At 51.9% G+C, this 26,480-nt stretch overlaps 10 protein-coding genes across 10 annotated transcripts; 8 read left to right on the top strand and 2 right to left on the bottom strand.

The window, feature by feature from the left end:
• Positions 1-67: 67 nt before the first annotated feature.
• ALV1 (5-aminolevulinate synthase, mitochondrial) lies at positions 68-2,786 on the top strand. Its single transcript, XM_007808755.2, has 2 exons — positions 68-768; positions 852-2,786. The coding sequence occupies exons 1-2, from the start codon at positions 444-446 to the stop codon at positions 2,336-2,338; spliced, it is 1,812 nt and encodes a 603-aa protein (XP_007806946.2). The 5' UTR covers positions 68-443; the 3' UTR covers positions 2,339-2,786.
• A 655-nt stretch (positions 2,787-3,441) lies between these two features.
• Positions 3,442-5,934, top strand: J3458_007180 (uncharacterized protein; the record flags this gene model as incomplete). Its single annotated transcript, XM_066119243.1, has 4 exons — positions 3,442-3,905; positions 4,106-4,699; positions 4,785-4,952; positions 5,022-5,934. Exons 1-4 carry the CDS (start codon positions 3,808-3,810, stop codon positions 5,932-5,934), a joined length of 1,773 nt encoding a protein of 590 aa, XP_065975880.1. The 5' UTR covers positions 3,442-3,807.
• Positions 5,935-6,434: 500 nt separating this feature from the next.
• On the bottom strand, positions 6,435-8,262 carry THI6 (thiamine biosynthetic bifunctional enzyme; the record flags this gene model as incomplete). The annotated part of the gene is made up of 5 exons (XM_066119244.1): positions 6,435-6,996; positions 7,077-7,288; positions 7,406-7,682; positions 7,750-7,885; positions 7,986-8,262. 5 exons carry the CDS (start codon positions 8,260-8,262, stop codon positions 6,435-6,437), a joined length of 1,464 nt encoding a protein of 487 aa, XP_065975881.1.
• A 633-nt stretch (positions 8,263-8,895) lies between these two features.
• J3458_007182 (uncharacterized protein) lies at positions 8,896-10,939 on the bottom strand (the record flags this gene model as incomplete). The annotated part of the gene is made up of 7 exons (XM_007808752.1): positions 8,896-9,501; positions 9,569-9,929; positions 9,992-10,052; positions 10,109-10,199; positions 10,261-10,387; positions 10,454-10,646; positions 10,714-10,939. 7 exons carry the CDS (start codon positions 10,937-10,939, stop codon positions 8,896-8,898), a joined length of 1,665 nt encoding a protein of 554 aa, XP_007806943.1.
• Positions 10,940-13,309: 2,370 nt separating this feature from the next.
• Positions 13,310-13,822, top strand: J3458_007183 (uncharacterized protein; the record flags this gene model as incomplete). The annotated part of the gene is made up of 2 exons (XM_066119245.1): positions 13,310-13,585; positions 13,643-13,822. 2 exons carry the CDS (start codon positions 13,310-13,312, stop codon positions 13,820-13,822), a joined length of 456 nt encoding a protein of 151 aa, XP_065975882.1.
• A 195-nt stretch (positions 13,823-14,017) lies between these two features.
• On the top strand, positions 14,018-15,146 carry J3458_007184 (uncharacterized protein; the record flags this gene model as incomplete). The annotated part of the gene is made up of 5 exons (XM_066119246.1): positions 14,018-14,093; positions 14,152-14,509; positions 14,571-14,636; positions 14,711-14,764; positions 14,828-15,146. 5 exons carry the CDS (start codon positions 14,018-14,020, stop codon positions 15,144-15,146), a joined length of 873 nt encoding a protein of 290 aa, XP_065975883.1.
• Positions 15,147-15,606: 460 nt separating this feature from the next.
• HIS6 (Enzyme that catalyzes the fourth step in the histidine pathway) lies at positions 15,607-16,521 on the top strand (the record flags this gene model as incomplete). Its single annotated transcript, XM_007808750.2, has 3 exons — positions 15,607-15,906; positions 15,971-16,160; positions 16,232-16,521. 3 exons carry the CDS (start codon positions 15,607-15,609, stop codon positions 16,519-16,521), a joined length of 780 nt encoding a protein of 259 aa, XP_007806941.1.
• A 1,939-nt stretch (positions 16,522-18,460) lies between these two features.
• Positions 18,461-22,960, top strand: BUD4 (Bud site selection protein bud4; the record flags this gene model as incomplete). The annotated part of the gene is made up of 4 exons (XM_007808749.2): positions 18,461-18,475; positions 18,539-18,682; positions 18,961-22,434; positions 22,502-22,960. The coding sequence occupies 4 exons, from the start codon at positions 18,461-18,463 to the stop codon at positions 22,958-22,960; spliced, it is 4,092 nt and encodes a 1,363-aa protein (XP_007806940.2).
• A 296-nt stretch (positions 22,961-23,256) lies between these two features.
• Positions 23,257-23,643, top strand: J3458_007187 (uncharacterized protein; the record flags this gene model as incomplete). Its single annotated transcript, XM_066119247.1, has 1 exon — positions 23,257-23,643. The coding sequence occupies one exon, from the start codon at positions 23,257-23,259 to the stop codon at positions 23,641-23,643; it is 387 nt and encodes a 128-aa protein (XP_065975884.1).
• Positions 23,644-25,687: 2,044 nt separating this feature from the next.
• J3458_007188 (uncharacterized protein) lies at positions 25,688-26,032 on the top strand (the record flags this gene model as incomplete). The annotated part of the gene is made up of 1 exon (XM_066119248.1): positions 25,688-26,032. One exon carries the CDS (start codon positions 25,688-25,690, stop codon positions 26,030-26,032), a length of 345 nt encoding a protein of 114 aa, XP_065975885.1.
• Positions 26,033-26,480: the final 448 nt, after the last annotated feature.

The following is a 26,480-nucleotide window of genomic DNA, read 5'->3' on the forward strand; positions in this document are numbered from 1 at the left end:
TGCGCCAGTCGAACGACTCGGAATGGCCAAAGCCATGGTCAGGGTGGAGCCCTGGGCCGATGAGGCGGCTTACCAGACCCAGACTTCTTACGGCGGAAGACGGTGGTACCGGTCGACCCTGTGACAAAACGCTTTGCTTCACACTTGCCGACAAACCCCCGAATTTCTTCTTCTAAAAACCCTCACCATCCTGACCACCAAGCATTGGCTATCCACGCTGTTTGGCAGAACTCTGCGATTGAGCGTAGACGCCCCTCGACGGTGTCAATCTCTCGTTGCAACTGTTGCAGAGCGGTACCTCGAGAGTCCCCGGCTTGCCCGCATTGTGCTGGATCCTCCCCCGTCACTCCGAAACCATCTGGAAAACCACTGCTGCTGCGCAGAACCATCTCGTCCAAAGGCTACAATACAATCGCTGACATTGTAGATTGATTTTCAACGCCATGGATAGCGTTCTCCGTCAGTCCAAGGCCATGTGTCCTTTCCTCAAGGCCGCCTCGCCCGCCACTCTTCGGGCCCTGTCTACTTCGGCTCGTCCCAAGCCGTCTCCATGCGGCGGCACCATGTCCAAGCTTCAGGTCTTTGCTCACCGCTGCCCCGTCATGGGAAAGGCTATGGCCGTCCAGTCTGCCAGAAACGGTGTTGCTCTCGCTGCTGGACTTCGTGCCTTCTCTGGCCAGGTCAAGGTTAACAAGGCTCGTATCCATACCAGCCGCACCCAGGAGGCCCGCGCTGTTGACACCCCGGTTCTCGAGAAGCGTGAAAATGGTACGCTCAAATTTTATCTCATTCTTGGATTCGTCCCTATGTTATTTCGACGTAGTTGATTTGCTGACCCACGGTTTATACAGGCTATCTGGCCCACGGCCACACTGGGTCGGTTGGCAAGTTCGACTATGAAGCGTTCTACACTTCCGAGCTGGACAAGAAGCGCAAGGACAAGTCTTACAGGTACTTCAACAATATCAATCGTCTTGCCAAGGACTTCCCCCGTGCCCACATGGCCAACAAGGAGGACCGGGTTACGGTTTGGTGCGCCAATGACTACCTTGGCATGGGCCGCAATCAGCGAGTGCTGAGCAAGATGAAGGAGACTTTGGATGAGTATGGTGCCGGTGCCGGCGGTACTCGAAACATTTCTGGCCATAACAGGCACGCTGTTGAACTGGAGGGCACCCTTGCCAAACTTCACGCCAAAGAGTCTGCCTTGGTCTTCAGCTCCTGCTACGTGGCCAATGATGCGACTCTTGCAACCCTTGGGAGCAAGATGCCTGATTGTGTCATCTTGTCCGATAGTCTGAACCACGCGTCCATGATTCAGGGCATTCGTCATTCAGGCACCAAGAAGATCGTGTTCAAGCACAATGATGTTGCAGACCTCGAGGCTAAGCTTGCATCCCTGCCTCTTCACGTGCCAAAAATCATTGCTTTCGAATCTGTGTACAGTATGTGTGGTTCTATTGGACCAATTGAGCAAATTTGCGACCTGGCAGACAAGTACGGGGCCATCACATTTTTGGACGAAGTACACGCTGTGGGCATGTATGGGCCTCACGGAGCCGGCGTGGCTGAACATCTCGACTGGGAAGCCCATCAGAAGGGATCGCCCCGAGGCACCATCATGGATCGCGTTGATATCATCACGGGCACTCTCGGCAAAGCCTACGGCTGCGTTGGAGGCTACATTGCCGGCAGCTCTAAGCTGGTTGACATGATTCGATCGCTTGCCCCAGGCTTCATTTTCACCACCTCGCTCCCACCTGCCACCATGGCTGGCGCCAAGACATCCATCGAGTATCAGATGGAGTACGCAGGTGATCGTAAGCTGCAGCAATTACATACGCGTGCTGTCAAGGAAGAGCTCAACAATCGGGACATCCCAGTCATACCAAATCCATCTCACATTATTCCCATTCTGGTGGGTAATGCTGAGCTGGCCAAGGCAGCATCTGATATGCTGCTCCAGGACTATCAAATCTATGTACAGTCGATCAACTACCCCACTGTTCCTGTTGGACAGGAACGGCTCCGCGTAACGCCCACGCCCGGTCATACTAAGGAATACCGGGACGAGCTTGTCGAAGCCGTTGACCAGATCTGGAGCCGCCTTGGAATCAAGCGCACTTCAGAATGGGCCGCAACGGGGGGCTTCATCGGGGTGGGTGAGCAAGGCAAGGTGGAGGAGCCTCTTTGGACAAACAAGCAGTTGGGTGTTGAGAAGGCAGCAAAGGAGATGATGGCCACGGGCCACAGCAACAATGGAGGGGGGTTCACCGAGGCCCTGCTTGAGCGGGAGATGAGCAATGCAGCGCGCACCACTGGCATCGCAGCTCACTGATCTGAGCGCAGGAACCAATTGTTGCGTATTCAACGATGAATCGTAATACGTGGTCTCAGATAATGTCGCGATGACACAGAACTTGTTTTAGGCATCAGGGTTCGTTGCAAGTTTGGATGTCAGAGGGCTTGCCCACCTTCACATGCCAAACTGTTTTTTCCATTCTCTCCCGACAAATTTTGAATCGATTACTTCTTTTGTGACTCCTGGAGATGCTTGATGGAGCAATCACAGGCTAGGCAAACCAATTGAATCGTGGCCTGCATAAGGCAGCTCTCGTACCGCATGCAGGTCATCTGTTTGACAAAAAGACCACTAAGATTTCACCAACTGTGACATTGTGACATTGACTCCATTGTGTGGGCCAAAATTGAACCCATGACCAAAAGACCTAACCCGGAAACCCTTTCCCAGCGTAACATGGGGAAGAGTTGGGGAAGCAAGCTAGGCTAGATCTGTGGGATGATTTTCATGTTAGACTTTGGTGCTAGTGTTGGCATGTGAAGAAAAGTCTGGAGAAAAAGTGGCCAAGCGTGGGTGATGGATTGACATGGCGTAATAGAAGTGGCTATTGTGGTTTGGGCGGCCAAGGGGTCGACAGGCACAGAGTCAGGTCGCGGCGAGTTACGGAGTATTTGATTTGTATATTGACGAAAGGGGGCCAGGGTGGGTGATATGGTGATCAAGATGTCTCGGCTGGGGCGAAAAGCCATGAGCCATCGGCCCAGCCATCGGGCTGATGAAGAGAAGTGGCAATGGCTGCGAGGACGGTGCCATTTCCGGGGCGGAACAACGTGTCGGGCGGGGAATGGGCCAATATCAGGGGTGGACAGTGGTGGAACGGACCCGCGGTGCAATTATGGCGCTCCGGGTCCGCCCCTTCCCCAACCAGTCGCATTGACTCCCCGTTTGACGGCTCGTGCGGTTGGACAATGGACTCTGCGACTGGATTCTGAGACTGGCACTTCTGCGACAGCTTTGGACTCGTAGCCAGCCATGGAGACTGCAACATCAGATGTATGGAACCTGCGTGGATCCTAAGCTGTCCAAGTGCGTGGCATTGACAGTCGCATTTGTCGGTGGCTTGGGGCCGGCTCTGCGTGGTGGGACTTCATCCAGACCCCCAGGATGCTGAGGCCAAGCTGCTCCAGTGGTTCTTGCCCTCTTGCGCTCTTGCCCTCGACGTCAAACACAAATTAGAGTGTTCTACGTGCATGTGCTTGTTGACGATGCGGGGGCCGTGTCTGGAGTTATTATTACCCCTTGGACTTCCTCCCTTGCCCTTCTAAATCTGCATTGTTTGCTGCATCACTTTGAGTCTTGTTCAAGGACAGGATGCAGCGGTGACAGCCACTCTCCCTCACAGCTTTACTTGCGACTTACACACCAAGAACCAACATCGAAATCATTCCCGTTCCTAGTAACTCTTGCCAATTTGCACATCACCAGCTCTCGTCCACAAGGTCAAGATGCAAGCGACGCAAAAAGGGCCCAAGGCTTGCACCACCTGTGCCAAAGCAAAGGCAAGATGTATACCCAGAGCCGATGGCGGGGAGAAGTGCGAGAGGTAAGCAACATGAGTTTGCTGGTTTACGAGTTGATGATACTTATCATTTGCTCTTGTCTGAGCTCGCACATACATGGAGTTCGGCCAGTTCGGAGCTGGAGAGCTGGAGAGCGGTACCTGTAGCTCCTCAACCTCTTGTTTGCGTATCCAAAACTGTTCAACCGTTCATCTTGTCTGACTCGATTCCTGCATCACAACAGATGCCACAGGCTCAAGAAAGATTGCTTTTCCCGCCCGCCTGCACCGCCGCGGGTCAAGAAGCGACCCAAGAGGTCGAGGGTCGCTGAGCTCGAGAAGAGGCTCAATGAGTTGTCGTCTCAGTTTGAGGGCGCCCAGCCTGCCTCTGGCCAGAGTGTCTCGGCTGCGTCGCCGCCACAGCAGTTCACCAAGGCTTCCGAAAAGACCGACATGTACTCGTTTGAACACCTCTTCCCGTCTCCCAGCCCTACCGGGGACGACGGCTACGAGGCCTCGGCATGGAGCCCCGAGGTCATGAAGGAGTTTGATTCGCCTTGGCCGCTGCCCACTGAGAGCGAGATGCTTCTCATGGTCTATCGCGAGATGTTTGCTGAATATTTCCCATTTGTTCTCATCCCGCGAGAGCTGTCGTCGGCGGACCTTCGTCTGCAGCGTCCATTCTTGTGGAAGGCTGTCATGGTGAGCGCCACCATTTTCGATGCCACCAGACAGGTGAAGCTCGGGGAAGAGCTTCTGGCGGATATCGGCAAGGCTTCTATCGTCGACGGGACGAGAAGTCTCGATATGCTCCAAGCTGTTGAGCTGTTGATTGGATGGTGAGTTGGCTGCAACCTCGTGAATCATTATAGTACACAAACATTGTAGCTGTGACTAACATTTTGATTGTTTCTCGGTTTTTAGGTGGTATTTTGCTTTGAAGAGTTCTCAGGTTACAAACCTGCTTTTCTTGGCCAGGTCCATGTGTGTCAACTTGACTGCCATGTCATACGGCTCGCAGGGTGAGGATGCCAAGTATGGTCCTTTAGATCACCTCAGGGCGTACGCCGGTGCTTACTACCTCAATACCATGTAAGTTGTTCTCATGCCGAATATATGTTGATGTGCCACCAAATTCTAATCAGTGGGTCAACTTTACAGCATCTTCACCACCAATAAGAAAACTGATGTGCTCATGAGCACTACACAACTCGACCGCTGCTGCAAGGTCATCGAGACCTCGATGGAGTGCCCCTCTGACGAGTATCTCATTAAGCTGGTCAAGATCCAACAACTTGCACAGACCATTTCAATCACCATGTCTGCTGATGGCATGGCTCCTATGTCTTTACCTCTTGTCATGGTGGTGCAGTCATTCCAGGACCAGTTGGACACCTTTAAAGCCTCTCTTCCTCCACGCCTTGCACAAAATCGTACGTTTTCAGTTCCTTTTATTTATTTATTTTCTTTCACAGTTCAACTAACTTCTGAATCTCTAGCAACCCTCCTTTGCCACATTTCCGTCGCCGAAATTCTCCTCAAAGACATCGCCATCTCCGACCAGCGATGCAGCCCCGACAATATGCAGGTCTCTGACCGCCTTCAACTTCTTTGGTCTTGCGTCAAGTCTCTCAGCGACTTCTTCGAAGTCCGATTCGCTGAGCCCGAGATCGAGAAGCCGCGTTTCCTGTGTATCATTGCCTCCGACTTGGCTTACACTCTCATTACGGGCATCAAGCTTTTGACCCTGCAATTGCCTGGGTGGGATATGGCAAGCATCACCAAGGAGCTAGATCTGGTGATTATTTTCGGCAAGCAAATCGACCATCTGGTGGAGATTATTGCCAAGCGAAGAAGCGGTCTTTTGTCGCCAGACCGCTGCGGAATCGAGGACCCTCTGGAACGCCTTGTACGACTGATGAGAACGGCGCAAGAGCTCGTGAGCATGCACATAAACGGCGGGTCGCCGCTTCAGATGGTTGACGACATGGGAACCGTTGCATGGAGAGACATCATGAACGAGGTACCCTGGGGTATGGAGGACAGCCAGGGACTGATTGACTTGGCTTCGTGAGGCAGACTGCATCTGCTGCCGCGCAAAGAATGGAGGCGTCCACTAGAGTTCACGTGTGAGCTTTGGTTGTACAACCACGCGTCATCAAACACCACTGTCGCCACGGTAAATTAGGACCTGCCACACGGCCATGATGAACATGAGATTGGAAAAACGGCGACAGTGGGGTGGAGTTCAAAATGGAATGAAGGCATTGACGGGACTGGGGCTCTGCATAGCGTATAAGATATCCTTGTGACTTTTAATTTTTTTCTGGGCCCTTTTTTTTTTTTTGTTGCGGGGGTTTAGGTTGCAATTTCGTATTAGCGATTTGGGATGAGCGGCTTTTATATGAAGGCAATGGACAGTCGTTTCTGCGGACATGTAGTTGTACTTTACCCTGACTAATGTAAGATTGTGGAACAGTATTACTATTTTACGATTTTTAATATGAACTGTCTATAAAACTCTTCTGGCGCCTTGTTCAGCCCCCATGCCGTTTTGGATTGAATTGACAGAGCTCATTCGTCGTCGGCGACATCAACAGCCGCGACCTTGGCCAGAGCAAGCCATTTCGAGTCCCCTTCCATCGTCGCCTTTCTGATGCCAAACAACTCATCCAAAAACGCAGGCACAAACGACCCTGGCCCCCTGACATCCTCTCTCTGGGCGGCCATCTCGGCGGCCACGCCAAACATGACGGTTCCCGCAACAGTCGCCACCAGGGCGTCTTCCTCATATGCGGCGGCCATGGCACTGACCGTGGTGCCGAGAGTGCATCCCGTGCCCGTAATCATGCCCAGGTACCCGTGGCCGTTGTCGACGCGCAGTGTGCGCCTCCCGTCGCTAATCAGGTCCGTCGGGCCAGTGAGGAGGACGACGCAGCGCCGTCGACGGGCGAGCGAGCGGACGAGCTGGGCGCGCTGTGGAACAGTGAGCGACGAGGAGGAGTCGACGCCGCGCTGGGTCACGCCGGCGCCGTGCACGGTCTGGATCTCGGATTGGTTGCCCTTTATGACGGCGAAGGTACCCGATGCGAGGAGCGTTTTCACGGCCTCGCGGCGGACAGAGGTTGCTCCGGCGCTGGAGGCATGTGAGGCGTTAGAAGCCGCGAGGTTTCTGTACGTGCACACGGAGAGGCTGGGGGGAGGAGGGGTGCGTACCCAACCGGGTCGAGGACAACGGGCCGGCCGGCCTCGTTGTACGCTTCCAATGCCTGGGCGTAGTTCTTCAAGCCCTCTGGCGTCACGGTGCCCATGTTGAGGACCAGCGCGCCGCCGAGCTTGGCCAAGTCGGCGGCTTCTTCTGCGTAGTTGGACATGATGGGACTGGCGCCCACGCAGAGGGCCACGTTTGCCGCAAAGTTTTGCACCACCTACGTGGCATTGGTTAGGTCCGTTTCTGCTCTCCCACGAGGCTTAGAAAGGGGGGAGGGGGTGGGAGGACATGCCAGGTTCGTCATGTTGTGCGACAGGGGCGTTTTCCTCGCCACGGCGGCAACGACGTTGGGGATCTTGGCGGTGATGACTTTGCCCAGCAGGTCTCTCGACGCGGCGGCCGGGTCGTCGGCGGCGATAATGGCGCTCACGACGGCGATGCCATCGAGGGCCTTGCGCGGCGATGCAGAGCCCGCGAGCACGGCGGATGCGTTGGAGGCGTTGACGCCGCCGATGCAGACGGCGGGCGTGGACGAGTGGCCTGCCGCGTCGAGGGCGGCCAGGATGTCCGCGACACCGGACGGCCCAATGATGGATTTGGTGTCTTTTTTGCTGCTCGCGGAGTTGAGAATTGTGGTAGGTAAAGACAAGGGGGGAGGGGGTGTGCAGAAAGCCATACGTGGCTGTAGAGTAGACGGTCCCAAGGCCGAGATAGTCTGCGCCTGCCTGGCACGCCCTTATGGCTTCTTCCTTGGAACTCGCTGTTACGCCGATGATTTTACTCGGTCCCAGGAGTTTCCTTGCTTGTTGGAATTCTTTTGTTTAATATGTAAGCGGGAGTATTAGCCAATTGCTCTTTTTTTTTGGGCTGCATTACATGCATGTATGTAATGTATATCGCAGAGGCATACTCACCCATATCATCCTGCCCAATGTGCACGCCCTCACAGCCAATCTCGACGGCGACGTCGACGCGATCGTTGATCAGGAGCGGCACTCCATAGCCCTTGGTCAGCTGGTGCAGCTTCTTGGCGACGGCGACGACGTCCTCTCTGGCGCTGTGCTTGTCGCGATACTGGACGACGGTGACGCCGCCTCGGAGCGAGGCCTCGACTACGCTGATGAGGTCTTTATCCCCCAGGATGGCGGGCGTGGAGTCGGTGACGAGGTAGACGGAGTAATCTACTGCCATTTTTTTTTTCTTTCTCTTCTTGGTTCACGGACTGGACAATGGGGAGGTTGGAGAGGGAGGGGGTTGTGTTGGAGATTGATAAAGTGCGGGTGAGGTCATTCGTAGTGGTTTGCCCGAATGGGGAGAATTATGGGCCGCGGTCGGCCATGGGCGCGGATTGATAGGGCAGGTGGTGGTTGTGACTCGAGTGTCATCGTGGAAAGCTGTTCGCCATGGCCGTTTGCTCAGACATTCGGCGAGGAAATACTCGTAGCTAACACGATTGTACTGAGATCAATGTGAGGCGCAAAGAGTGAATGGCCAAGGTGGAGAGATGAGAGATATTTTTGAGCGCTGCTCTTCCGTCAATCTGAGTGTGATTTTAAACTACCTCTCTAGCTCTATTTTCCCTGATAGTTTGTGTTGAGCCGTCTTTAAATCTTCATGATGCTCATGAGCGATTTTGAGTGACATGTCCCAACTTATGTGAGACCATTGAGCCTTCGTCTTATGTATGTGGAGAACCATTTCCATCCCACAAAAAGCACATGACATCTTTTCATCATTTCTCCCAACTTTTGCTCAGTAAACAATCAATAAGCCTTCTTTCATGTTCCCTAATTGATAGTTCCTTTTCTTTTTCGAGCAGTGCGCTTAGCCGGAAGCGGAGCCCAATGGTTGAACAGACACCGAAATCTGGCTCGGCTGCGACGGCGTGATTCCCTCCGTCTCGCTACTTAGTCTCAACCACATCTGGCCCTGCTGCCGCGCCGCGTTGGCAAGGGAGCGCTTTGCTTCATCTCTCAGCTGTTGGAGGACCTTGAATCCTCCCCTGATGTTGTCCGTCTCGTACCCCTTGGCCCGGAGCACACTATTTGCCACGCGGGAGCTGTCGCCGTCGTAGCACAGGAGCAAGACGCGCTTGCCGTGGAGGAGGGACTGGAGGTCTTGGTGGGGGACTTTGAAGGTTTCTTCCAGTCTAGTCCATAGCCCCTTGAGGATGCTGGGATCAGAGAAGGGACTGGGCTGGTCCGCCTGGACGAACGGCACGTTGGTAGATCCAGGGACGTGGAACTCTTCAAAGTCTGCCGCCTGGCGAAGATCAATGATTGTGGTTTCAGACTTCGGTCGAGCAGTACTGTTTTCCAAAAGGATGTCGCCGCTCACGGTTTTGCTGACACCAAAGAAGGCACCGAGTGCGTCGGCTGCGTCTCGTTCCCAGGCCTCGTCATATCTGTAGACATCGACGCCGAGGAGTTCCTAATCTCGAATTAGCAACGAATTTACAGAAAATGACCAACAGTCGGCTGCTTTTTTAGGCACGTACCTCGTTATTGATGCATGGGAAAAACGACTCGCCCAGTTTGTCAAAGTACTCGTTTACATACTGGTATGGCAAATCGCAGCACAAAAAGGCACAGTGAATCTGGCCATCCGACCCGGCCAACTGGGAGAGATTGCCTTCTGCCTTGCGCTTCTCGATGAACTGGAAGAGGCCTTTGAGGTTGAACCCGGACGAGGGTCCGCAAACAAGCCCTTCTCTGATCATGTCCAAAGAGAGAGAGTACGAGTCGTGCGAACCAACTTCCTCGATGTGGTCAACAGCAGCTTTCCAAGGGAACTCAACAGGTGCCAGTAGGGCGTACGACCGGGGTCCTGGGACTCGGTCACCGGCTGCAGTGCAGACTCTGTTTAACGTTTGTGTTAGCGATTCCGATCGAACGTTGAATGCTTTCAAGACCACACTCACCCGAGTCTGAAGACGCTGGGCTTTGCTTCCTTAAAGTACGTGCCAAGACCAGTCATGGTACCTTCAGTCACAGAGTCAGCAAGGTCGCATTTACATGTGACAAACGAGGGAGCTTACCCGAAGTGCCCATGCCTGCACAGATGATGTTAATTTCAGGTAGCTGCCTCAAGATTTGAGGCCCCGTCCACTTGACATGAGACTTCCAGTTCTACACGACAGGTTTGATATTAGCATATAGTATAAAAAGTGAATTGTGACCTTGCACTTACGTTGTCGTTTTCATATTGATTAGGGTTAATAGTCGCAGAGTCAGACTCCTGTGCCAACCTCTGAGCAGCCCGAATACCACCACGCTCATCAAGAGGTTCGGGTTGTGAGGGACCACCAAACAGCGTGCTAGGGTGTATGTGAGTACTCTGTTGTCTGTCAAGGTATAAAAGAAGGAGCCAAGTCATGTCCTACATGTTAATTCCGAATAGCTGCATCAGGCGAATCTTGGCAAGACTAGTCTTATTGCTAAGAAAAGCCCGGACATCTGGCAGGCCGTAGAATGCCCGAGCAATCAGGGACATGGAAAGAACTGTTGAGCCGGAGCTGTATTCGACAACAGTTTTGGTCTTGTCCGGGACGATGCTATTCTGAAGAAGATTGAGAGCTACAAGACACCCAAGAGTTAGACAGACATGACATGCGCTGGATAGTTTGTGGCCGCCGTCATATACCTGGCATTGATTTGACATTATTAGCGGGATGCATGGACATCATCTTCGCATAGATGCGAATACCCTCGGAACGATAGGGGTTGAGACAGTCCGGTATCTCAACCAGGGGCATTGGCGGCGACGACTCTGGATCGAAATACTGCCGAACCGAGTCGGGCCCCTTGTAGACGTTCAAGAAGTTGTCATTACCCATGGCTGCCGCGTGATTGTCTTCTGACTTGTCCATGTCTCTTTGTGGTATTTTCGTCCGGTCTTTCAGGTTCAGGTTTTGTTTGTGCTTAATATATATACATGCATGTATATACCGTTGCAGCTCGGACTACCACCCTTTGTTTTGTCCAAGTCAAGGCGTCAAATAAAACAAACTGCTTGGAAGAGCAGCCACGGTACTTATCCCGTCGTCGTCGACATGATACATCCCTGCGACCAACTATCACCGGGAACCTTGCATCAGAACGAGCGGGCGCAAACCTAGCTAAAACAGCGCAAAACCCGCATCGGCCATTACACAATCCCCTTCTATTGTTGAATAGCCCCTCTAGCTCCTGCAACGCCGTGTGGCTTGTAATGCTTACCTACGTCCAATGATACGAGGTTGCTGATCATCTGCTCACCACGACTTACATGCCGGTCCTACAGCTCATGTCCGCTAATGGCGGTTTCGTGTTGTCATGATCTTCGGATGTCTTTGCCTAGGACAGCGCGCCATTGGGTTTCAGTCGCCAGCTGCATCCGCCAAGAGAACCAGGGGGCGGCAATGTGTTGTTGTTGTTATATTGCGTTTAGACTGACAGTGACATATCTTGCTGGGACCGAGATGGGCCAACGCCTGGGGTTAATTAAGTGTGGGGTTTCTTATCTGATGGATAACTTAAGAAATACCAATCATCGTGATATAATTTGACAGTGCTTAACAAGTACCTTGTTGTCCTGGGCGAAATGCATAGAGCTAGAAACAAAGAAACCAAAAGAAAAGTAAAATCTCACCCATGTCTGTCCATCAGGGTAGGAATAAGACCACCAAGCAAGATGTGCTGCTTATGCGAGACGTCCCTCGTTCATCCGTCCCGTAGCACACACAACCTTCAGGCAATCTTTGCAGCGTGGCTCGACGATGCGTTTTTTTTCTCTTGCTTTTTGATTTTCTTGTCCTCGGAGTCGAGAGCACACCCTGATAGTTTCACCTCCCTGCCCAGGTCACCTACAATCGCCAAGATCGCGGTCGCTGGTGGAGATGGGCTTTGACTTTTGACCCTTACAGACGGCGCCGATCTCCTCCCTGTTTGCTCTAGACCAGGAATCGCCAACCACATCCTTCTGGAATAGGAAAGCTGGCTTCTCAAATACGCTCAAAGTCTCTCAAGGTTGCCGCACATATCATCCCCCGGTCCACGGTGGTAATCTAAATCGCCGTGAGGAATGCAGTAAAAGTTCACCTGGGGGTTTGTGTAACCACGGACTAGAGCTGTATATCATGACATGGCAACCTCGCGTGGGCGCTTCAACGGCCGCAAAGACGGACAAAGTAGGGGCGGAAACGATGTGACCGACCATCACGAAGCCATTCGGACAATCTGACAAGTTAAGTAGGCTTTCGCGGTTGGAGCCAAGTTTTATGCTTCTCCACTCATCGGACTTGCTTGGCTTGCCATTTCGTTAAGCTTGTTCTGGCCACAACTATACGGGCCCGTGGATGGTTGCTTTTTTGCTGACTGCTTAACGGCAAAACCTGCCGAAGAAGGGGGACTAGACCATTATCAGGGAGACTGGCGACGTGGGCCAGTAGGGCGCATTGTTCACAAATTCCGTGCTGTATGGACGGATCTTGCCCTTCTGATACAACGTAAGTATTACCGTACCATGACATACGTGCTCAATGGCCCTCAAACCTTGTCGTTGATGAACAAGGGCCGAGAGGATCTCGACCAAGACCCTGACATTATTCCCTCACATTTATTGGTCATACAGGTTCGCAAACGTCTGGTATCCGTCGTTTATTTGTCGTAATCGATAAGCTTTTCAAGCTGCTTGCAAAACCCGGCCGACTCATTCCTGGCCACGCTCGAGACGATTCTTGCTTTGTCCCTCTCGCAAGCCCGACTTGGTCTCCAAGTTCAAATTCTCGTACCTCGCTCCAAGAGGCCATGCATGAGTCGATGACCACTGATCAAACCAGCAGCATCTTGCCACCTCGAATCGGAAATAATGGGCAAAGAGTCGTCAGCCCAGGCACAGGAACCCGCCGTAGTGGTAGATGTGCCAGCAAGCCCATCTGCCGATGCGTCTGCCTCGTCTGATAGCGACGGCGACGTCGCCAAGGTACACCGGTTCAACGAACAGACGAACTATGTTCCCAAGCGGACAATCGTTACGGTAATACGGACCGATCTCTCTGGAATAATTTCACTCTGTCGACTTCATACTGACAGCCACAGATCTTTCTCGCCTGTGCCAGCGTTGACCTATTAGCTTTGATGGACCAGACCACCCTCGCGACAAGTTTGTACATCATAGGGCGAGCTCTGGGATCAACAGACCAAGTATCATGGATTGCCAGTGGTTATTTCATGCAAGTACCTCTACGACGTGCAGAAAAATGCCGTTCGCTAATGCGACGAATAGAACGTCTACCGTGGGACAATTGCTATACGGCCGACTCTCCGACATTTGGTCCCGCAAAGTGGTGCTGCTAACTGGGCTCGCCATATTCTTTGTCGGATCTTTGGCGTCGTCTCTTGCTCAATCCGTGCTGCAACTGACCGTCTTCCGCGCTTTTACTGGCATTGGAGGCGGTGGCTTGATGACTGTCGCGCAGCTCATTGTCAGTGACGTCGTGCCTTTGCGAGAGAGAGGAAAGTACCAAGGGATTTTGGTAGGAAACCTTGCAGCCGAGCCTGCTCTTCGTTTCTAAGCTGATGAAGGTGTCAAGGGTGCTGTTGTAGCCATTGCAAACGGTATTGGCCCCGTCATCGGAGGTGCTCTTTCGTCCAAGTCCTCTGAATCATGGCGGTGGATTTTCCGTCTCAATCTTCCATTGACTGCCCTCACGACGGGCTGTGTCATCTTTTTCATGCCGTTGAAGAAGGTCCAGGGAGATTGGAAGCTGTAAGTCTTTTTGTGCTGCGATAGTCCAGCCCAGGGTTTTGTCTACTTTCTTCTCCTTTTTAACACATCTTCAGAAAATTAAAGGCTGTCGATTTCGGCGGAATTTTCCTGGCATTCGCCGGCATGACCATCTTCATTCTGGGCATGACTTGGGGAGGTCGCGAAGTACTCGTGGAATTCCGTGCAAGTCATCACGACCATGGTGATTGGTGTGCTTGTCTCGATTGGCTTCGTTTTGTGGCAGTGGAAAGGACCGAAGTATCCTCTTGTGCCTCGTAAGTGGCCCGCTTCTTTCTGTCAATTTTCGCCTCGTGAGCCGCTGACATGCCTCAGTCCATATTTTCAAGTCCAAGATCGTCAATGGCGCATGCCTGACAATGGCCATCAACGGATGGAACTTTGTCATGCAAGTGTACTATGTCCCGTCGTTCTACCAGCTCGTGTATGGATACTCTGCCACAAAGTCAGGGGCTCTTCTTCTTCCCATCACCATCATTCAAACCATCAGCAGCACTCTTTCCGGCTTGATTGTACACTGGATCGGTAGGTACCGGGAATGCATTTTATTTGGCTGGGTATGCTGGGCCGTTGGCCTTGGTCTCATGTCGACTTTGGACGAAACCACCGGGCTTGGTAAACAGATTGGTTACTCTATACTGATTGGTGTTGGAGTTGGCAACACATTGCAGCCGTAAGTTGGTTCTGCCGCAACTTAACACATATATATAGAGTTTCGCATCTAACTCACCCAGGGCATTGATTGCAACACAGGCCGGTGTTGAGCGGCGCGACATGGCAATCGTCACTTCATTTCGCAAGTATGTGCAAAAAGAAAAGAAGAGATTGGGAAAACCCGCCCCCTAAACCGGCAGATGTTAACAGCGTGGAATAGTTTCGTCCGAAATCTCGGGTCAACCCTTGGACTTGCAGTCTCTGGGACTGTAATGTGAGCCAAAACCTGCACATCAACCCCTTCCCTACTGTATACCAACGTACTGATAGTGTGCAGCAACAACATTCTGGCTGGAGCATTTTCATCCCTCAATCTGGATGCAAAGGCAGCCAAAGTCCTGCTCAGCAATCCACAGGAATATCTCCGAGAAGTATCTCCAGAAGAAGCCGACCGTATCAGGGCTATCCTTTTCCCGGCATACCAACGAGGGTTCCGTATTATTTTCATCATCGGCGCATCATTGGCCGCATTTGCATTTGTCCTGGCATTTTTCCTCATGCCACAGGTGGAGTTGAGTCGACCAGATGACCAAAAATTAAAGGAGGAGGCGCAAAAAGCTCACGATGAGAAGAAAAAGAGGAAGGAGGCAGCTTAGATTTCATGACGTGCCATTTCCCGAATGGTTCTTCTTTTCTCTCTGTCAGCTTTGTGGAATTGGATTAGAGTAGGTGAAAAGTATGGCCGTGATAAAATGTAGACAGACTGGACTAGACGGAAAAGGAGAAGTGTCATGCAGGTGATTTCAAAAGATTAAAATTTTAAAGGTAATCATTAAGCGACAGTAGCCTATACTACAGTGTATAATCAATATATTCGATTCTGAAACTGGAACGCGGCGTACGAGGTTAAAGTTTAAGAAGAAAAAAAAGGTAAAAGAGGAAGTGTCTGGTTGGTCGTGGTCCAGTTCCTTCCCGAGACGAACGGCTGCTGTTGCGTCACTTTGACCTGCCCCACCATCAACTTCATCTCATCCCATCCACATCGGAGCATGAAAACTCATCCATACTCAAGCAAGACTACATCAATTGAGCCTTGAGCGCGGCTTAACCGTTATAATGACACGATTCCGACCGTGTATAGACCTGCACGCCGGCCAGGTTAAACAAATTGTCGGCGGGACTCTCGACAGTGCCTCGTCGGCCCTGCAAACGAATTATGTGTCACAACACCCTCCGTCTCACTTTGCAGAGTTGTACAGGAGCAATTCCCTCGAGGGCGCTCATGTCATCATGCTGGGGCCGGGAAACACGGAGCCTGCCAAGCAGGCATTGCAGGCGTGGCCAGGTCACTTGCAAGTAGGCGGCGGAATCAATGACAAGAACGCAAAGGAGTGGGTGGACGCGGGGGCTTCCAAGGTTGGTTCCATGAGCCGGGCAGAAGACAATTCGCAATATCGGAGGCTAATGGGAACACTACCAGGTCATTATTACATCCTATCTCTTCCCGGAAGGGAAATTTAGCCAGTCAAGACTAGACGGCGTTCTGGGAGCCTTGGGGGGCGACAAGAACAGACTAGTCATTGACTTGAGTTGTCGCCGGCGCGGTGAAGCGACATGGTTTGTGGCTATGGACAAATGGCAAACAATAACTGACATGGAGATCAATCAAGGTAGGTGGCTGGCCGGGAATGGGACTCCAGGGTACGGACTTTGTTGACGGCTTGGCTGACCGTGGAACCAGAATCTATCAAAGCCCTGGAGCCGTATTGCTCCGAGTTCTTGATTCATGCGGCAGACAATGAGGGCCTGCAGAAGGGCATAGACGTGAAGCTAGTGGAGAGACTGGCGGAGTGGTGCTCTATCCCCGTCACTTATGCTGGTGGAGGGCGGAATCTGGAAGACTTGGATCTCGTGAAGCGGCTCAGCGGGGGCAAAGTCGACTTGACTATTGGTAGTGCACTGGACTGTTTTGGTGGAAACGGGGTCAAGTTTGATGATTGCGTGGCTTGGAATAGAAGGCAGGAGGAGTAAAATACAATAGAAAGAAGAGGAATGTTCCGAACATATGCAAAGGATGACTCAAGAGCATGATATGTTTGGGGTGGTTTGCCCAAAGAATAATGAGCCGTCTCATAAGACGCGGGAGTCGCCGCACTGATACGTTTAAATAGTCAAGAGTGCAAGACCTGTTTTTGGTGGGGGCAAACGCAGGTGAACTTTTTTTTTCTCTCTTCATCGCTGCTTCTGATACAGAGCCCAAGGTTGTTTTATTTGAATGCGCGCCTTTTTTTTTTCCGCATGTCGTGGTGGCTGAGGCATCCACGACAACGGCAACAATTGTTTACACAATGTTTCCTTGCATGGGCCGTTGGCCAAGGAACAGGGCACTAATGAAAACACATACCGAGTTTTCAACATGCTCCGATCGCCAATCTCTGTGCACCACTGCACGATGACAAGGTTACAAGGCTTTGAATCAATGGTAGGAGTGGAGAGAACAGGCGGAGGAGACGATTCGTACGGCATATACGAGGTATTTTGCCATTGACCTGCTCCCAGTTCCCGGCAGAGTTGAAACAAGCCAACGTTGGACACAAAGTGCCGATCATCGGGCAGAGAGACCTTGATTCTAACGTTGGCTCTTGTCTACTCCGTACGACATGCACGATGCGATATGCACCATGTGAAACAAAGATAATGGCTCTCCAGAATCCAGACAGGAATTGATACCTCCTCATCGGAAACCCCCATGGCACATGTGCAGCCGTCAGCAATGACGTGCAGGAGGAGGCAGGCTGCATACATGCTATCCATCACAGACGGGTTCATACGAGCCATCAATTGACCATGTCCCACCAGTGTGCAGACAGCAGTGGGCGGGTTCCATTCCATTGTTTTGCCCATGTCGTGTCTGGAGACCCTGGCTTATCTGGGCTTCGCTGCCATGGCGACTCCATGGGGGATGATCAAGATGCCGATGGCGGGTACGGAGTATTAATTATGAGTCTAGTATTGTGTTTGTACGGAGTACTCCGTACCGTACCAGACTTGAGGAAGTCAATGGCAGCGAACCAGGATGGCGCGCTCATGGAGTCCATGGAGTCGTGGGCTCATGGGGCGATGAATAAATAGCTTCAAGTCTCCAGCTGCAGGCGTCTAGCGCTCGAGATGCAAGTGCGGCGGGGTCAGACTGCACTGGAGCCATCGGATTGCAGCTGACAAGGCCCCAACATGGACCAGTCGACCCCCCCCCCCTGTGCGTTCTGCATTGCCAGTGTGTGTTCCCTGCGACGTCGTGCTACTGGTTCGTTGTAGGGCGTCACGGGGCTGCTCGCGGCCACCAGGTGCCCTCAAGTGCTGGGGCCGTTCGCGGCAGGTGCTAAACGGTGGCACGATGGCGGGTGCATGGCGGGTTGCATGGCGGGCTCTGGTGGGTTCATGGCTGCCTCGGCGCTGGGACCATCGGTTGCCGGGACAACCCCCCTCGAATCCCCCCGGCACTGTTTATCCAGCCCAGGCCAATCATGCGCCTCGACAATGTCGTCTACTATCAATCATTTGCATTCCTTAAGTGCTGCCACTCTCCTTTCGTCAGCCCGACTCCTCATCGTCAGCGTCATTCATTCTTGGATGACACTGCGAGAAGTTGTGTAGATTGGCCGTTTCCCAGTCAGTCCGCCTCGCTATTCCCCCGTCGACGCATCGTGACGAGTCGGATCGTGCAGGTCGATTCGCGTCGCCTCGTCCAGCCTCATTGATTGCAGTGGAAAGGCAACGAAGCAGCTTGTATTGCGCCAGATTTGTTTGCTAATGTTGTGTGTTTTGAATCCTCCCACAACACCAACTTGGCCAAGCCGCTCAACAGCATTCCAAACGTCCACATCGCACTACTCTGCTGCCGTTCTGCGATTCGACACATTCCTCAACTGTTTGACCCTGCAACACCAGAACAAACCAAGCTGTGGTCACCATGGCCACCGAACCGGTATGGCAAACTTGACCCTTTTTGCATCTGCTCCTTCGCATCACACTAACGCTCGGATCTCAGGTGCATCCTCTTCGCATCGCCAAGAACACGCCAACATCTTCGCCAAAGAAGTTGATGGCCAGCCCGCTTCCTCGTCCGTTGAGCGAGATATCACCAGCGGAGAAGAGACGAAATTCGCCAAGCTGGCAGCCGTATTCTCCCAAGGTTGGTTGCATGCCCATGCACATGCCTCCCACAAAAACTCCCAACCCCCAGATCACCTGCCATTACTGCAACTACTATTGTTCATGCGCCCCTGATGTGGCTGGTTGTCTCTGGTATCTGAATGATCTCTTGTGTTTCTGTCCTACCACTTGATCCCCCCCCCCCTTTCCCCACCGGTTCTCGCGGCTTCGTGCATTTGGTTTCATGCCGCACAGTCTCCCCCCGTCTCCATTAACTTCCTACTGTCTTCATCTCTTATTCTAACACTTCTGATATAGAGGGCTGCGCTGCCCGGCAACGACTCTTCGCCATTCCAGTCCTCACCGCTGGATTCTTCCACTTCACCAAGACTCTTCTGGCAGAGTCGCAACTCTGAGAACATGCTTCATGGCGCCTGTTCTGGTTCGCCATCGCCAAACCGCCGTTCTTCCATTGAGCGCCTCCAGAGGGCGTCCCGTGTGAGAAACAGCAACATCTTGGCGCTGGAGCAGAAGCAAGAATATGACCCTACCAGAATCCCGCACATTGAGAGACCCCTGGCAAAGGTCCAAGGAAGCGTCCTTACGTCTTCGTCGAGCTCTGGTGGTTTTCGCTCCTCAGACTCAGATCTTCAAGAACCCGACAACAGGTCGAGTCTGTCTATGATGAGCCCGTCCAAGATATCACCTAAGCTGCCTGAGATTACTCAAAAGTCAGCGAGATCTCCAAGCAAAGACCAGGCCTCCCCAACCAAGTCCTCTCTTTCACCAACCAAATTCAACAAGAACACATTTGACCCCGACGCCGGTACTTGGTCCGGGCATTCGTCTTTGAGCGAGAAGGAACTTCCTGACGGCCGCTACCTGAGCCGGCATCACAAGAGTGTCACCTTTGACGCTGCGCCGCCTCAGATCAATGAGTATGAAATGGCCACACCGGACCTCTCATCTATCGGAACAAATTCACGAGAGGGCAGCTACGACTCAGTTGAGGACGACGACGACGACGACGACGACGACGACGACCTTTATGACCCCGCCCATGTCGACGTCCAGGACGAAAGTTTTGACGAGTCCCTTGAAGACACTGACAAGACTCCTGTTGTTGGGCCCGACGACTGGCGCGGTGAGAGCCCCGTGATTCACCGCGTTCTGGATCCCAGCAAGTTTGAAAGCAGCCCAATACCGGAGCCTGGCTCAATGATGGCGGCTACCGGTCGAACAACCCCTACCAACAAGCGTTCTGACTCTGCCACCTCCAACGGAGACCATCGACCACTGCCTCCTCTGCCAGGCGCAGGCCACTCTAGAAGCCAGTCTTCAGGCTCAAACCGGGCCTCTCCCGGGCTATCCGCGACGGCAGAGAGAATGCTCGGCGGTTCGCACAGAAGCCTGCCCGTCCCTCCACCCGCATTCGCATCCAAATCTGATATCCAGAGCTTTGGTAGTCAAAAGATGACCCTGGAGGAGCGGCTGAAGCTTATGATGCTCTCAGACGATAATGCCGACGGCAAAACCGCCGCTGAGCAGCAGCGGGAGCGTAGAATGCGACGTGGGGCCGGCCGTGAGAGAGGCGGAACTCCACACTCCGAGGCCGAGTCCGAGACGGCGCTGGAGGCTCTCGAGGTCGATGATACCATTGGAGATATCTCGGGGATAGACTTTCAAACGCCACCCAAAATCTCCAGAGAATCCATTATGCGCCGTGTAAACGGTAACAACGCCGTTGATGACCGCTCTGGACACCACTTCTCGTCTCCCGCAGCCAGCCACCAGAGGAGTCTGTTGCCGCACGCAGAAGAGTCCGTTATGAATCTGGATCCGGACGTTCCTATCCCATCAACGGAAGATTCCTTGGTAGAGTCCGACTATGAGCAGGAAGCAAGCGTCATCATCACAAGAAATTCTGAAGACGGTGAGGACGAGGATGTCCTGGATTACTACGAGGAAGAAACTCTGGCCCTCGATGAGGATGTAGCAGAAGGAGCGCAGACTGAGGAAGAATACGTTGAGCAGCCCCAGATTACGCAGCAAACTGAGGAGCTTGCAGCAACCTCTGAGAAGCAAGACCACTCACCCCACCATCGTCTGAAACTAGAACCCTTCACAACTGGACTGGGCTTCGATGGGGTGGATGACCCGTTCAGGTCCCCCAAGGCGGTTGAAGAGCCGGTCAAGCACGAAGCTATACATGAGAGTGAGACAAGCACTAAGCAAGAGATTCTTGAGCCTCCCAAACGACCCGCAACGCCTACTCGACGCATGTCGAAACCAGAGTACGATGGCAGTGGCTGGGGTGGGCCTGATGATGAATTTGCAGACGAGCCCGGCAGTCCTGGCTCAGTCATTCACCACCCTGTTGAGGAAGAAAGGACCGAGTCCCCTCCTGCCATTCCCGAGAAAATTGCCACTATCAAAGCCTCTGGGGCCAAGCTCAAGGTTCGACTCTCCAATACCCCCTCGGACCTTGCTGCCATGCGCGAAGCTCGCAGACAGGTAAGTCGTGAGGTGCCCGAGGTGCCACCCATCCCTGAGAAACACCGCAACCGCATGTCACGGGATATGGGTATCGAGGGGTTGTTGGAGCAAGACGAGTTCATCGCACGTCACCCAAGCTTCAAAAATCGCAGCCTTACTCTAGACATTGATATGGGCCTCAGCCTTGATCAAGACTTTGAACGTGTCATTGAGGCACAAAAACGAGGCTATCTCATGCGACAAAATACAAAGGTTATTACGGCCAGCGACAAAGACGGCGACGACCACAGCAGGGCGAGAACTGCTCAGAGCTCTCCCGTCAAGCAAGGCCGCCCAGAAACCTGGGTGGTAGAGCCGTGGAACGGAGAGACTCGCCCACGCAGCATGCGCAAGCGTATCACCGGCGCCAGCGATGCTATTCCACCACTGCCTGGCGGGGATAGCAATGCCACAACTATCAACCATGGGCTTGAGGAAGACCTTCAGTCCGAAGTCGCTACCATTGACAGCGGTGAGAGGGGCCGACTTTTTGTCAAGGTCATGGGAGTCAAGGACCTGGATCTTCCCTTGCCAAAGAATGAGAGAACTTGGTTCAGCCTCACTTTGGACAACGGCGTCCACTGTGTCACCACAGCCTGGCTTGAACTAGCCAGAAATGCCCCCATTGGACAAGAGTTTGAGTTGGTGGTGCCAAACGACTTGGAATTCCAGTTGACGCTCAATGTCAAGCTAGAGAAACCCGCATACCTGAATGCACAGACAGCAAACAAGCCTGTCAAGACCAAGACTTCCACTTTCAGCCGCGTGTTTGCATCTCCGAAGAAGCGCAGAGAGATGGAACTCCGACAAAAGGAAGAAGAGCGCCAGCAAAGAGAGGCGCTCGCCCGGCAGCGGAACTGCTCTCCATCAGGATATGAGCTCTTATCTCCTCTAACCGCCGAGGATGGTAGCTTTGCTCGATCATACGTTTGCTTGAAAGAACACGAGCACCGATGCTTTGGCCGACCATACATGGCTGAGATTGCCTGTTTCAACGAATGGGCCACCGAGGAAGAGAGCTTTGCTTGCAGTGTCAAGAGCAAGCGTGGAAACGCAGCGGCGGCGGTTGTTCGGCGCGCCCCATATAAAATTGGAAAGCTTGAGCTTCAGTTGCTCTTCGTACCTCGTCCCAAGAATTCAACGGATGATGACATGCCCAAGAGCATGAACTCGTGTGTTCGGGAACTCAAGGCTGCTGAAGAACGGCTTTCTCGCAACTGGGAAGGCCATTTAAGCCAACAAGGAGGCGACTGTCCCGTGAGTTTAAAATGCAACCATTCCGGAGTCAATCAAAAAGAAGTGTAGCTGACAGTGTTACTTTTAGTACTGGCGTCGACGGTATTTTAAGCTGGTTGGTACCAAGTTGACTGCTTATCATGAGGCAACTCGACAACCGCGGGCCACCATCAATCTCTCGAATGCCAAGAGACTAATTGATGACCGAAGGGCATTGACGGAGAAGGAGACGGCTGGAAAAGGTGGCAGGCGCCGACGATCTGCATTTGCAGAAGACGAAGAAGGTTACATGTTTGTTGAGGAAGGCTTCCGCATCCGGTTCAATAATGGCGAAGTAATCGACTTTTACGCCGACACTGCTGAGGACAAGGAAGGGTGGATGCGAGTCTTGTCTGAAATCCTTGGACGAGATAGTTCTATGGACGAGATGAACGGTGTTCGATCACGAGCGAAGTGGTGTGAGATTGTTCTTAAGCGGGAGGAGCAGCTCCGCCGCAAGGCAGAGGGCCGACGTGTACACTCGCGGTCAAAGAGCGCGGTCTCATAGACTCAAACCCCTCAGCCTCTTGTTTTATACCTTCTTCTTTCCTTTACGGACTTTGTTTTACAGACACGCATGGCATGAGGCAACGAAGACACAGACTCACACCAAGTCTCACGACGGGCTCACGACAGGTTCGGGAACCTGGAGTTATATACGGTTTACGTGCTTTGTGTGTTGAGTGTTTGTTCAAGGCTATTGGCCTCTTTTCGCATTTGGAAAGCTTTTTGCTATTTTGGCCGTTTTGTAGAGAGTGACTGAAGCACAGTAGGGACAATGCGAGGCATTTAGCAGCCTTGAGAATGTTTGCGGCGTCGCCGGTATTTGATTTGTGGACTTGGTTTATTTGGCGGCATGACAGGATTGTATGTACAAATTTTGTATTCACCAATATAAGTCGTAATGGAGGCACTACCTTGACGCCAATGAGTGTGAAGGTTGGACCAGTCACAGCGTCACCGAGATGCACCCACTGCGTTCGGCATGTTCTCGCGCACAAAGGGTCGGACTTTCCAACAAATGATGAAGTCGTGATGCATCTTTATGAGATTAAAAGGCACTTGGACGGAGGTAGTCAAACTTTTGAGGAGGAATGTCTGGCGGATTTGTCGGTCGCGAATATTGGCTTTACGAGTGTCATGGCGGGTGGTGTCGCTAGTACGTGGACCATCCATTTCGGTGCAGTATAATGGACAGCTTCTGCGTGACTTGACCAGAAATCAGAAATTGTGTGCCGCAGATTCCAGCATCTCGATTATATGAGGACATGGTATCAGGTCGAGGTGCTCACCCGATACTAGCCCCTGTTTTAATGCAGCTGATAGCAGCTCTTAGGGTTGGGTTAGGGTTGGCGATGAGCGTTTGTTACATGTGGTATAAAACGTGGGGCTGGTTGTCTTGCCTGCCCGACCTCCTGTTCTGTCAGATAACGCGAGGCCTCATTATCCCTCTGCTGTACCAAACTAGAATGTCACCTATTAAGAGAGCTTATATTTAAGTATACTTAATTTTACGAAGAAATTACATGATAATAAAAGTATTTCATAACTTTATACAAATAAAATACTACCTTATATTTATCACTAAAAGACATAATACCAGCTTGATTTTGTTACTGTAAAGGTACCTTCTCGGTACTACAGAAATGTGGGACTAATACATTATACAGCAAACGCACCTTCGCACATTTAGAGGGATATGCTAATTATAGACCCAGAAAGGGGCAAAAAAAAAGAATTGAGCTAAAATTGATGTACTAAAATCTTATATAATAAGGCTAAAAATAGTAAAAAATTAGCAAAAAATAGGGGGGAAAAGGGTTAAAAGGCCAAAAAATAACCCCCGGCGGGACTCGAACCCGCTTTATTCTAGTCAGCATAATTTATCTTTTTCTGTTGAAACAGGATCACTTACCAATCTTGAGATTAGAAGTCTCACGCCTTAGCCATTAGGCCACGGAGGCTTCTTCCGGCCATTATCCCGGTGGGGTGAAGAGTTCATAAAATGGCTTATTATTGCCCACAACAATGAATCCCATGGCTGCGATGTCATGGTTTCAAGAGCACTTTTTGCATTCTTATGGCCTTCTTACGGGTGGTATTCGAACTATTTCATCATTTGAAGTTGCTTTGGTCTTGTAGGGCGTGCGGGATGCCATGGCATTAACTTGCGAGCTCTCATTCACAGCGCCAAGTGTCTGTGAAAATCTCATTTTACTCTTGAGAGGTGAAGCGTTTGGGCTGGTGGATGGTCACTGAAATCCGCGGTGCATAATATTCGCAGTGCATACATGCCACATGGCGTGACCTGCAGATTCGCAGCTTCCTCAGCCGGCGCATGGGATGGATGGATCTTCCGTTTGCTGGCAGACTCGGTTGCTAGAATACTGCGTTTGCTGGAGTCCGCGTTTGCGAGTACACTTGTTTGTCGGCATGCTCGTTGACTGGTAGACTCCTCCTCTCCTACGCCCAACTTATTATATATTGCCCGTGGACCTGCTCTTTTTTCCTTTCTTGCTTTTGGCTTTAGCTCTTTACCAATTGTTGGCCAACTCGCCTCCACCACTTTAGCAATGACAGCACATGCAGGTAGGAAACGAAAGCGAGACGCCGTACTTTGCGTAATTACCAACCGAAGAGTAACGTCGTCATTCGGAAAAGGCTTATTGTGAGGACCACTATCATCACATCCATACAGCCACCTGCACATTACGCAGAAGATTGGCTTGCTTTGACAGAGGAAGTTAGAGAGGTAATCTGGCTTTTGAGACCCTCTTTCACGATATAATATTTACTCATACGAGTCTCCAGAGTGTCAAAATCCATCCCGATCTCGAGTTCCTAGATCTAAATAAAGCTTGTCTTTCAATGGAGAAAGATGATGACAATGTTCACCCGTCTACACGAGAAGAAGACCAAAGTACTTCAAAGCTCCAAGACACACCGCGAGGAAACAAGACGCGGCACAGGATCATCTAGCGGCTGAACGTGAGCAAGTACACAACAGCACTACTAAATCGGCACTCCTTGGACTCACCAAGCAAGTGCACGATAGGCATACGAAATCGGCGCTCCTTGAGGTTACCAAGTAAGTACACGGCAGCAGTACTATAGTCTGTGGCAGAGTATATTTGCCCACGAAGAAGTATACGCTAATATACTTAGTATAGTACAGTATAGAGCGCGACAGCCAGATACCTGATCTGGTCAAATAAAAGGCGGCGCTCGGGGATTTATGCACGGCTGGAGCGATGAGGCTAGCAAATTCCGGGGGAAGTACTACGAGTTGTTCTTACCCCCTCCTCAGAGGACTTCATACCTACGTCGAGCCGAATTAGGCGCATGCCGAGTAGAAGTTGATGATGATATAGACTTGCAGGAGGATGATGAGGGAAACTACAAAATGTGGATGACCTTTGACATCCGCGATCCTGGTCAAGTACATCCTTCTCCATACGCATCGACTACAAAGCCTGAAGATCCTGCCTCTCGTCTTAGTATGCGACGTCGCTTTATCAATAAAAAAAGCAAACACGTTCAAGCATACTACCAAAAAAGAGGCGAACAGGCTGTTTTTTGAGCCAACACTCTCGTTGAGGTGCTTGCTGATAAAGTCCCGATAACGGAAATCATCCACAAGAAAAGGCGTTATATTTGTGCGACGGAGAATACACCCGGTGGGATAAAGGGCTTCGAGAAAGGCAAATACACGAGTGCCCATTCAAATGCGGAGATCCTGCCCCAACAAGATCACGGGCGCTTTGGTGTTGGTAGAAGGTGAGGATGGAGAACAAACATGACTGTTGTATCAATTTCCGGTTAGATTATGAGTATGTACTTGATAGCATCACCAGGCATTAAGCCACATTCTGATGACGTTAATAGAGCATGACCACGAGCTGTCATGATAGTCGTCGATAGGCCGAACTTGGTGATGCCATCAGGTACATACTCATAATCTAGCCGGGTGTTGATACAACAGTCATGTTCGCTCTATTCTGACGACGTTAACGGGGCGCAGCCAGGAG

The sequence above is a fragment of the Metarhizium acridum genome (genome assembly GCF_019434415.1).
Source record: "Metarhizium acridum strain ARSEF 324 chromosome Unknown scaffold_72, whole genome shotgun sequence".
Taxonomy (NCBI): domain Eukaryota; kingdom Fungi; phylum Ascomycota; class Sordariomycetes; order Hypocreales; family Clavicipitaceae; genus Metarhizium; species Metarhizium acridum.

Excerpts from the sequence above, each read along its gene's own strand:
- ALV1 (XM_007808755.2), top strand. The coding sequence starts at position 444 with ATGGATAGCGTTCTCCGTCAGTCCAAGGCCATGTGTCCTTTCCTCAAG. Across the intron at positions 769-851 it reads TCTCGAGAAGCGTGAAAATG|GCTATCTGGCCCACGGCCAC; the intron begins GTACGCTCAAAT and ends CGGTTTATACAG.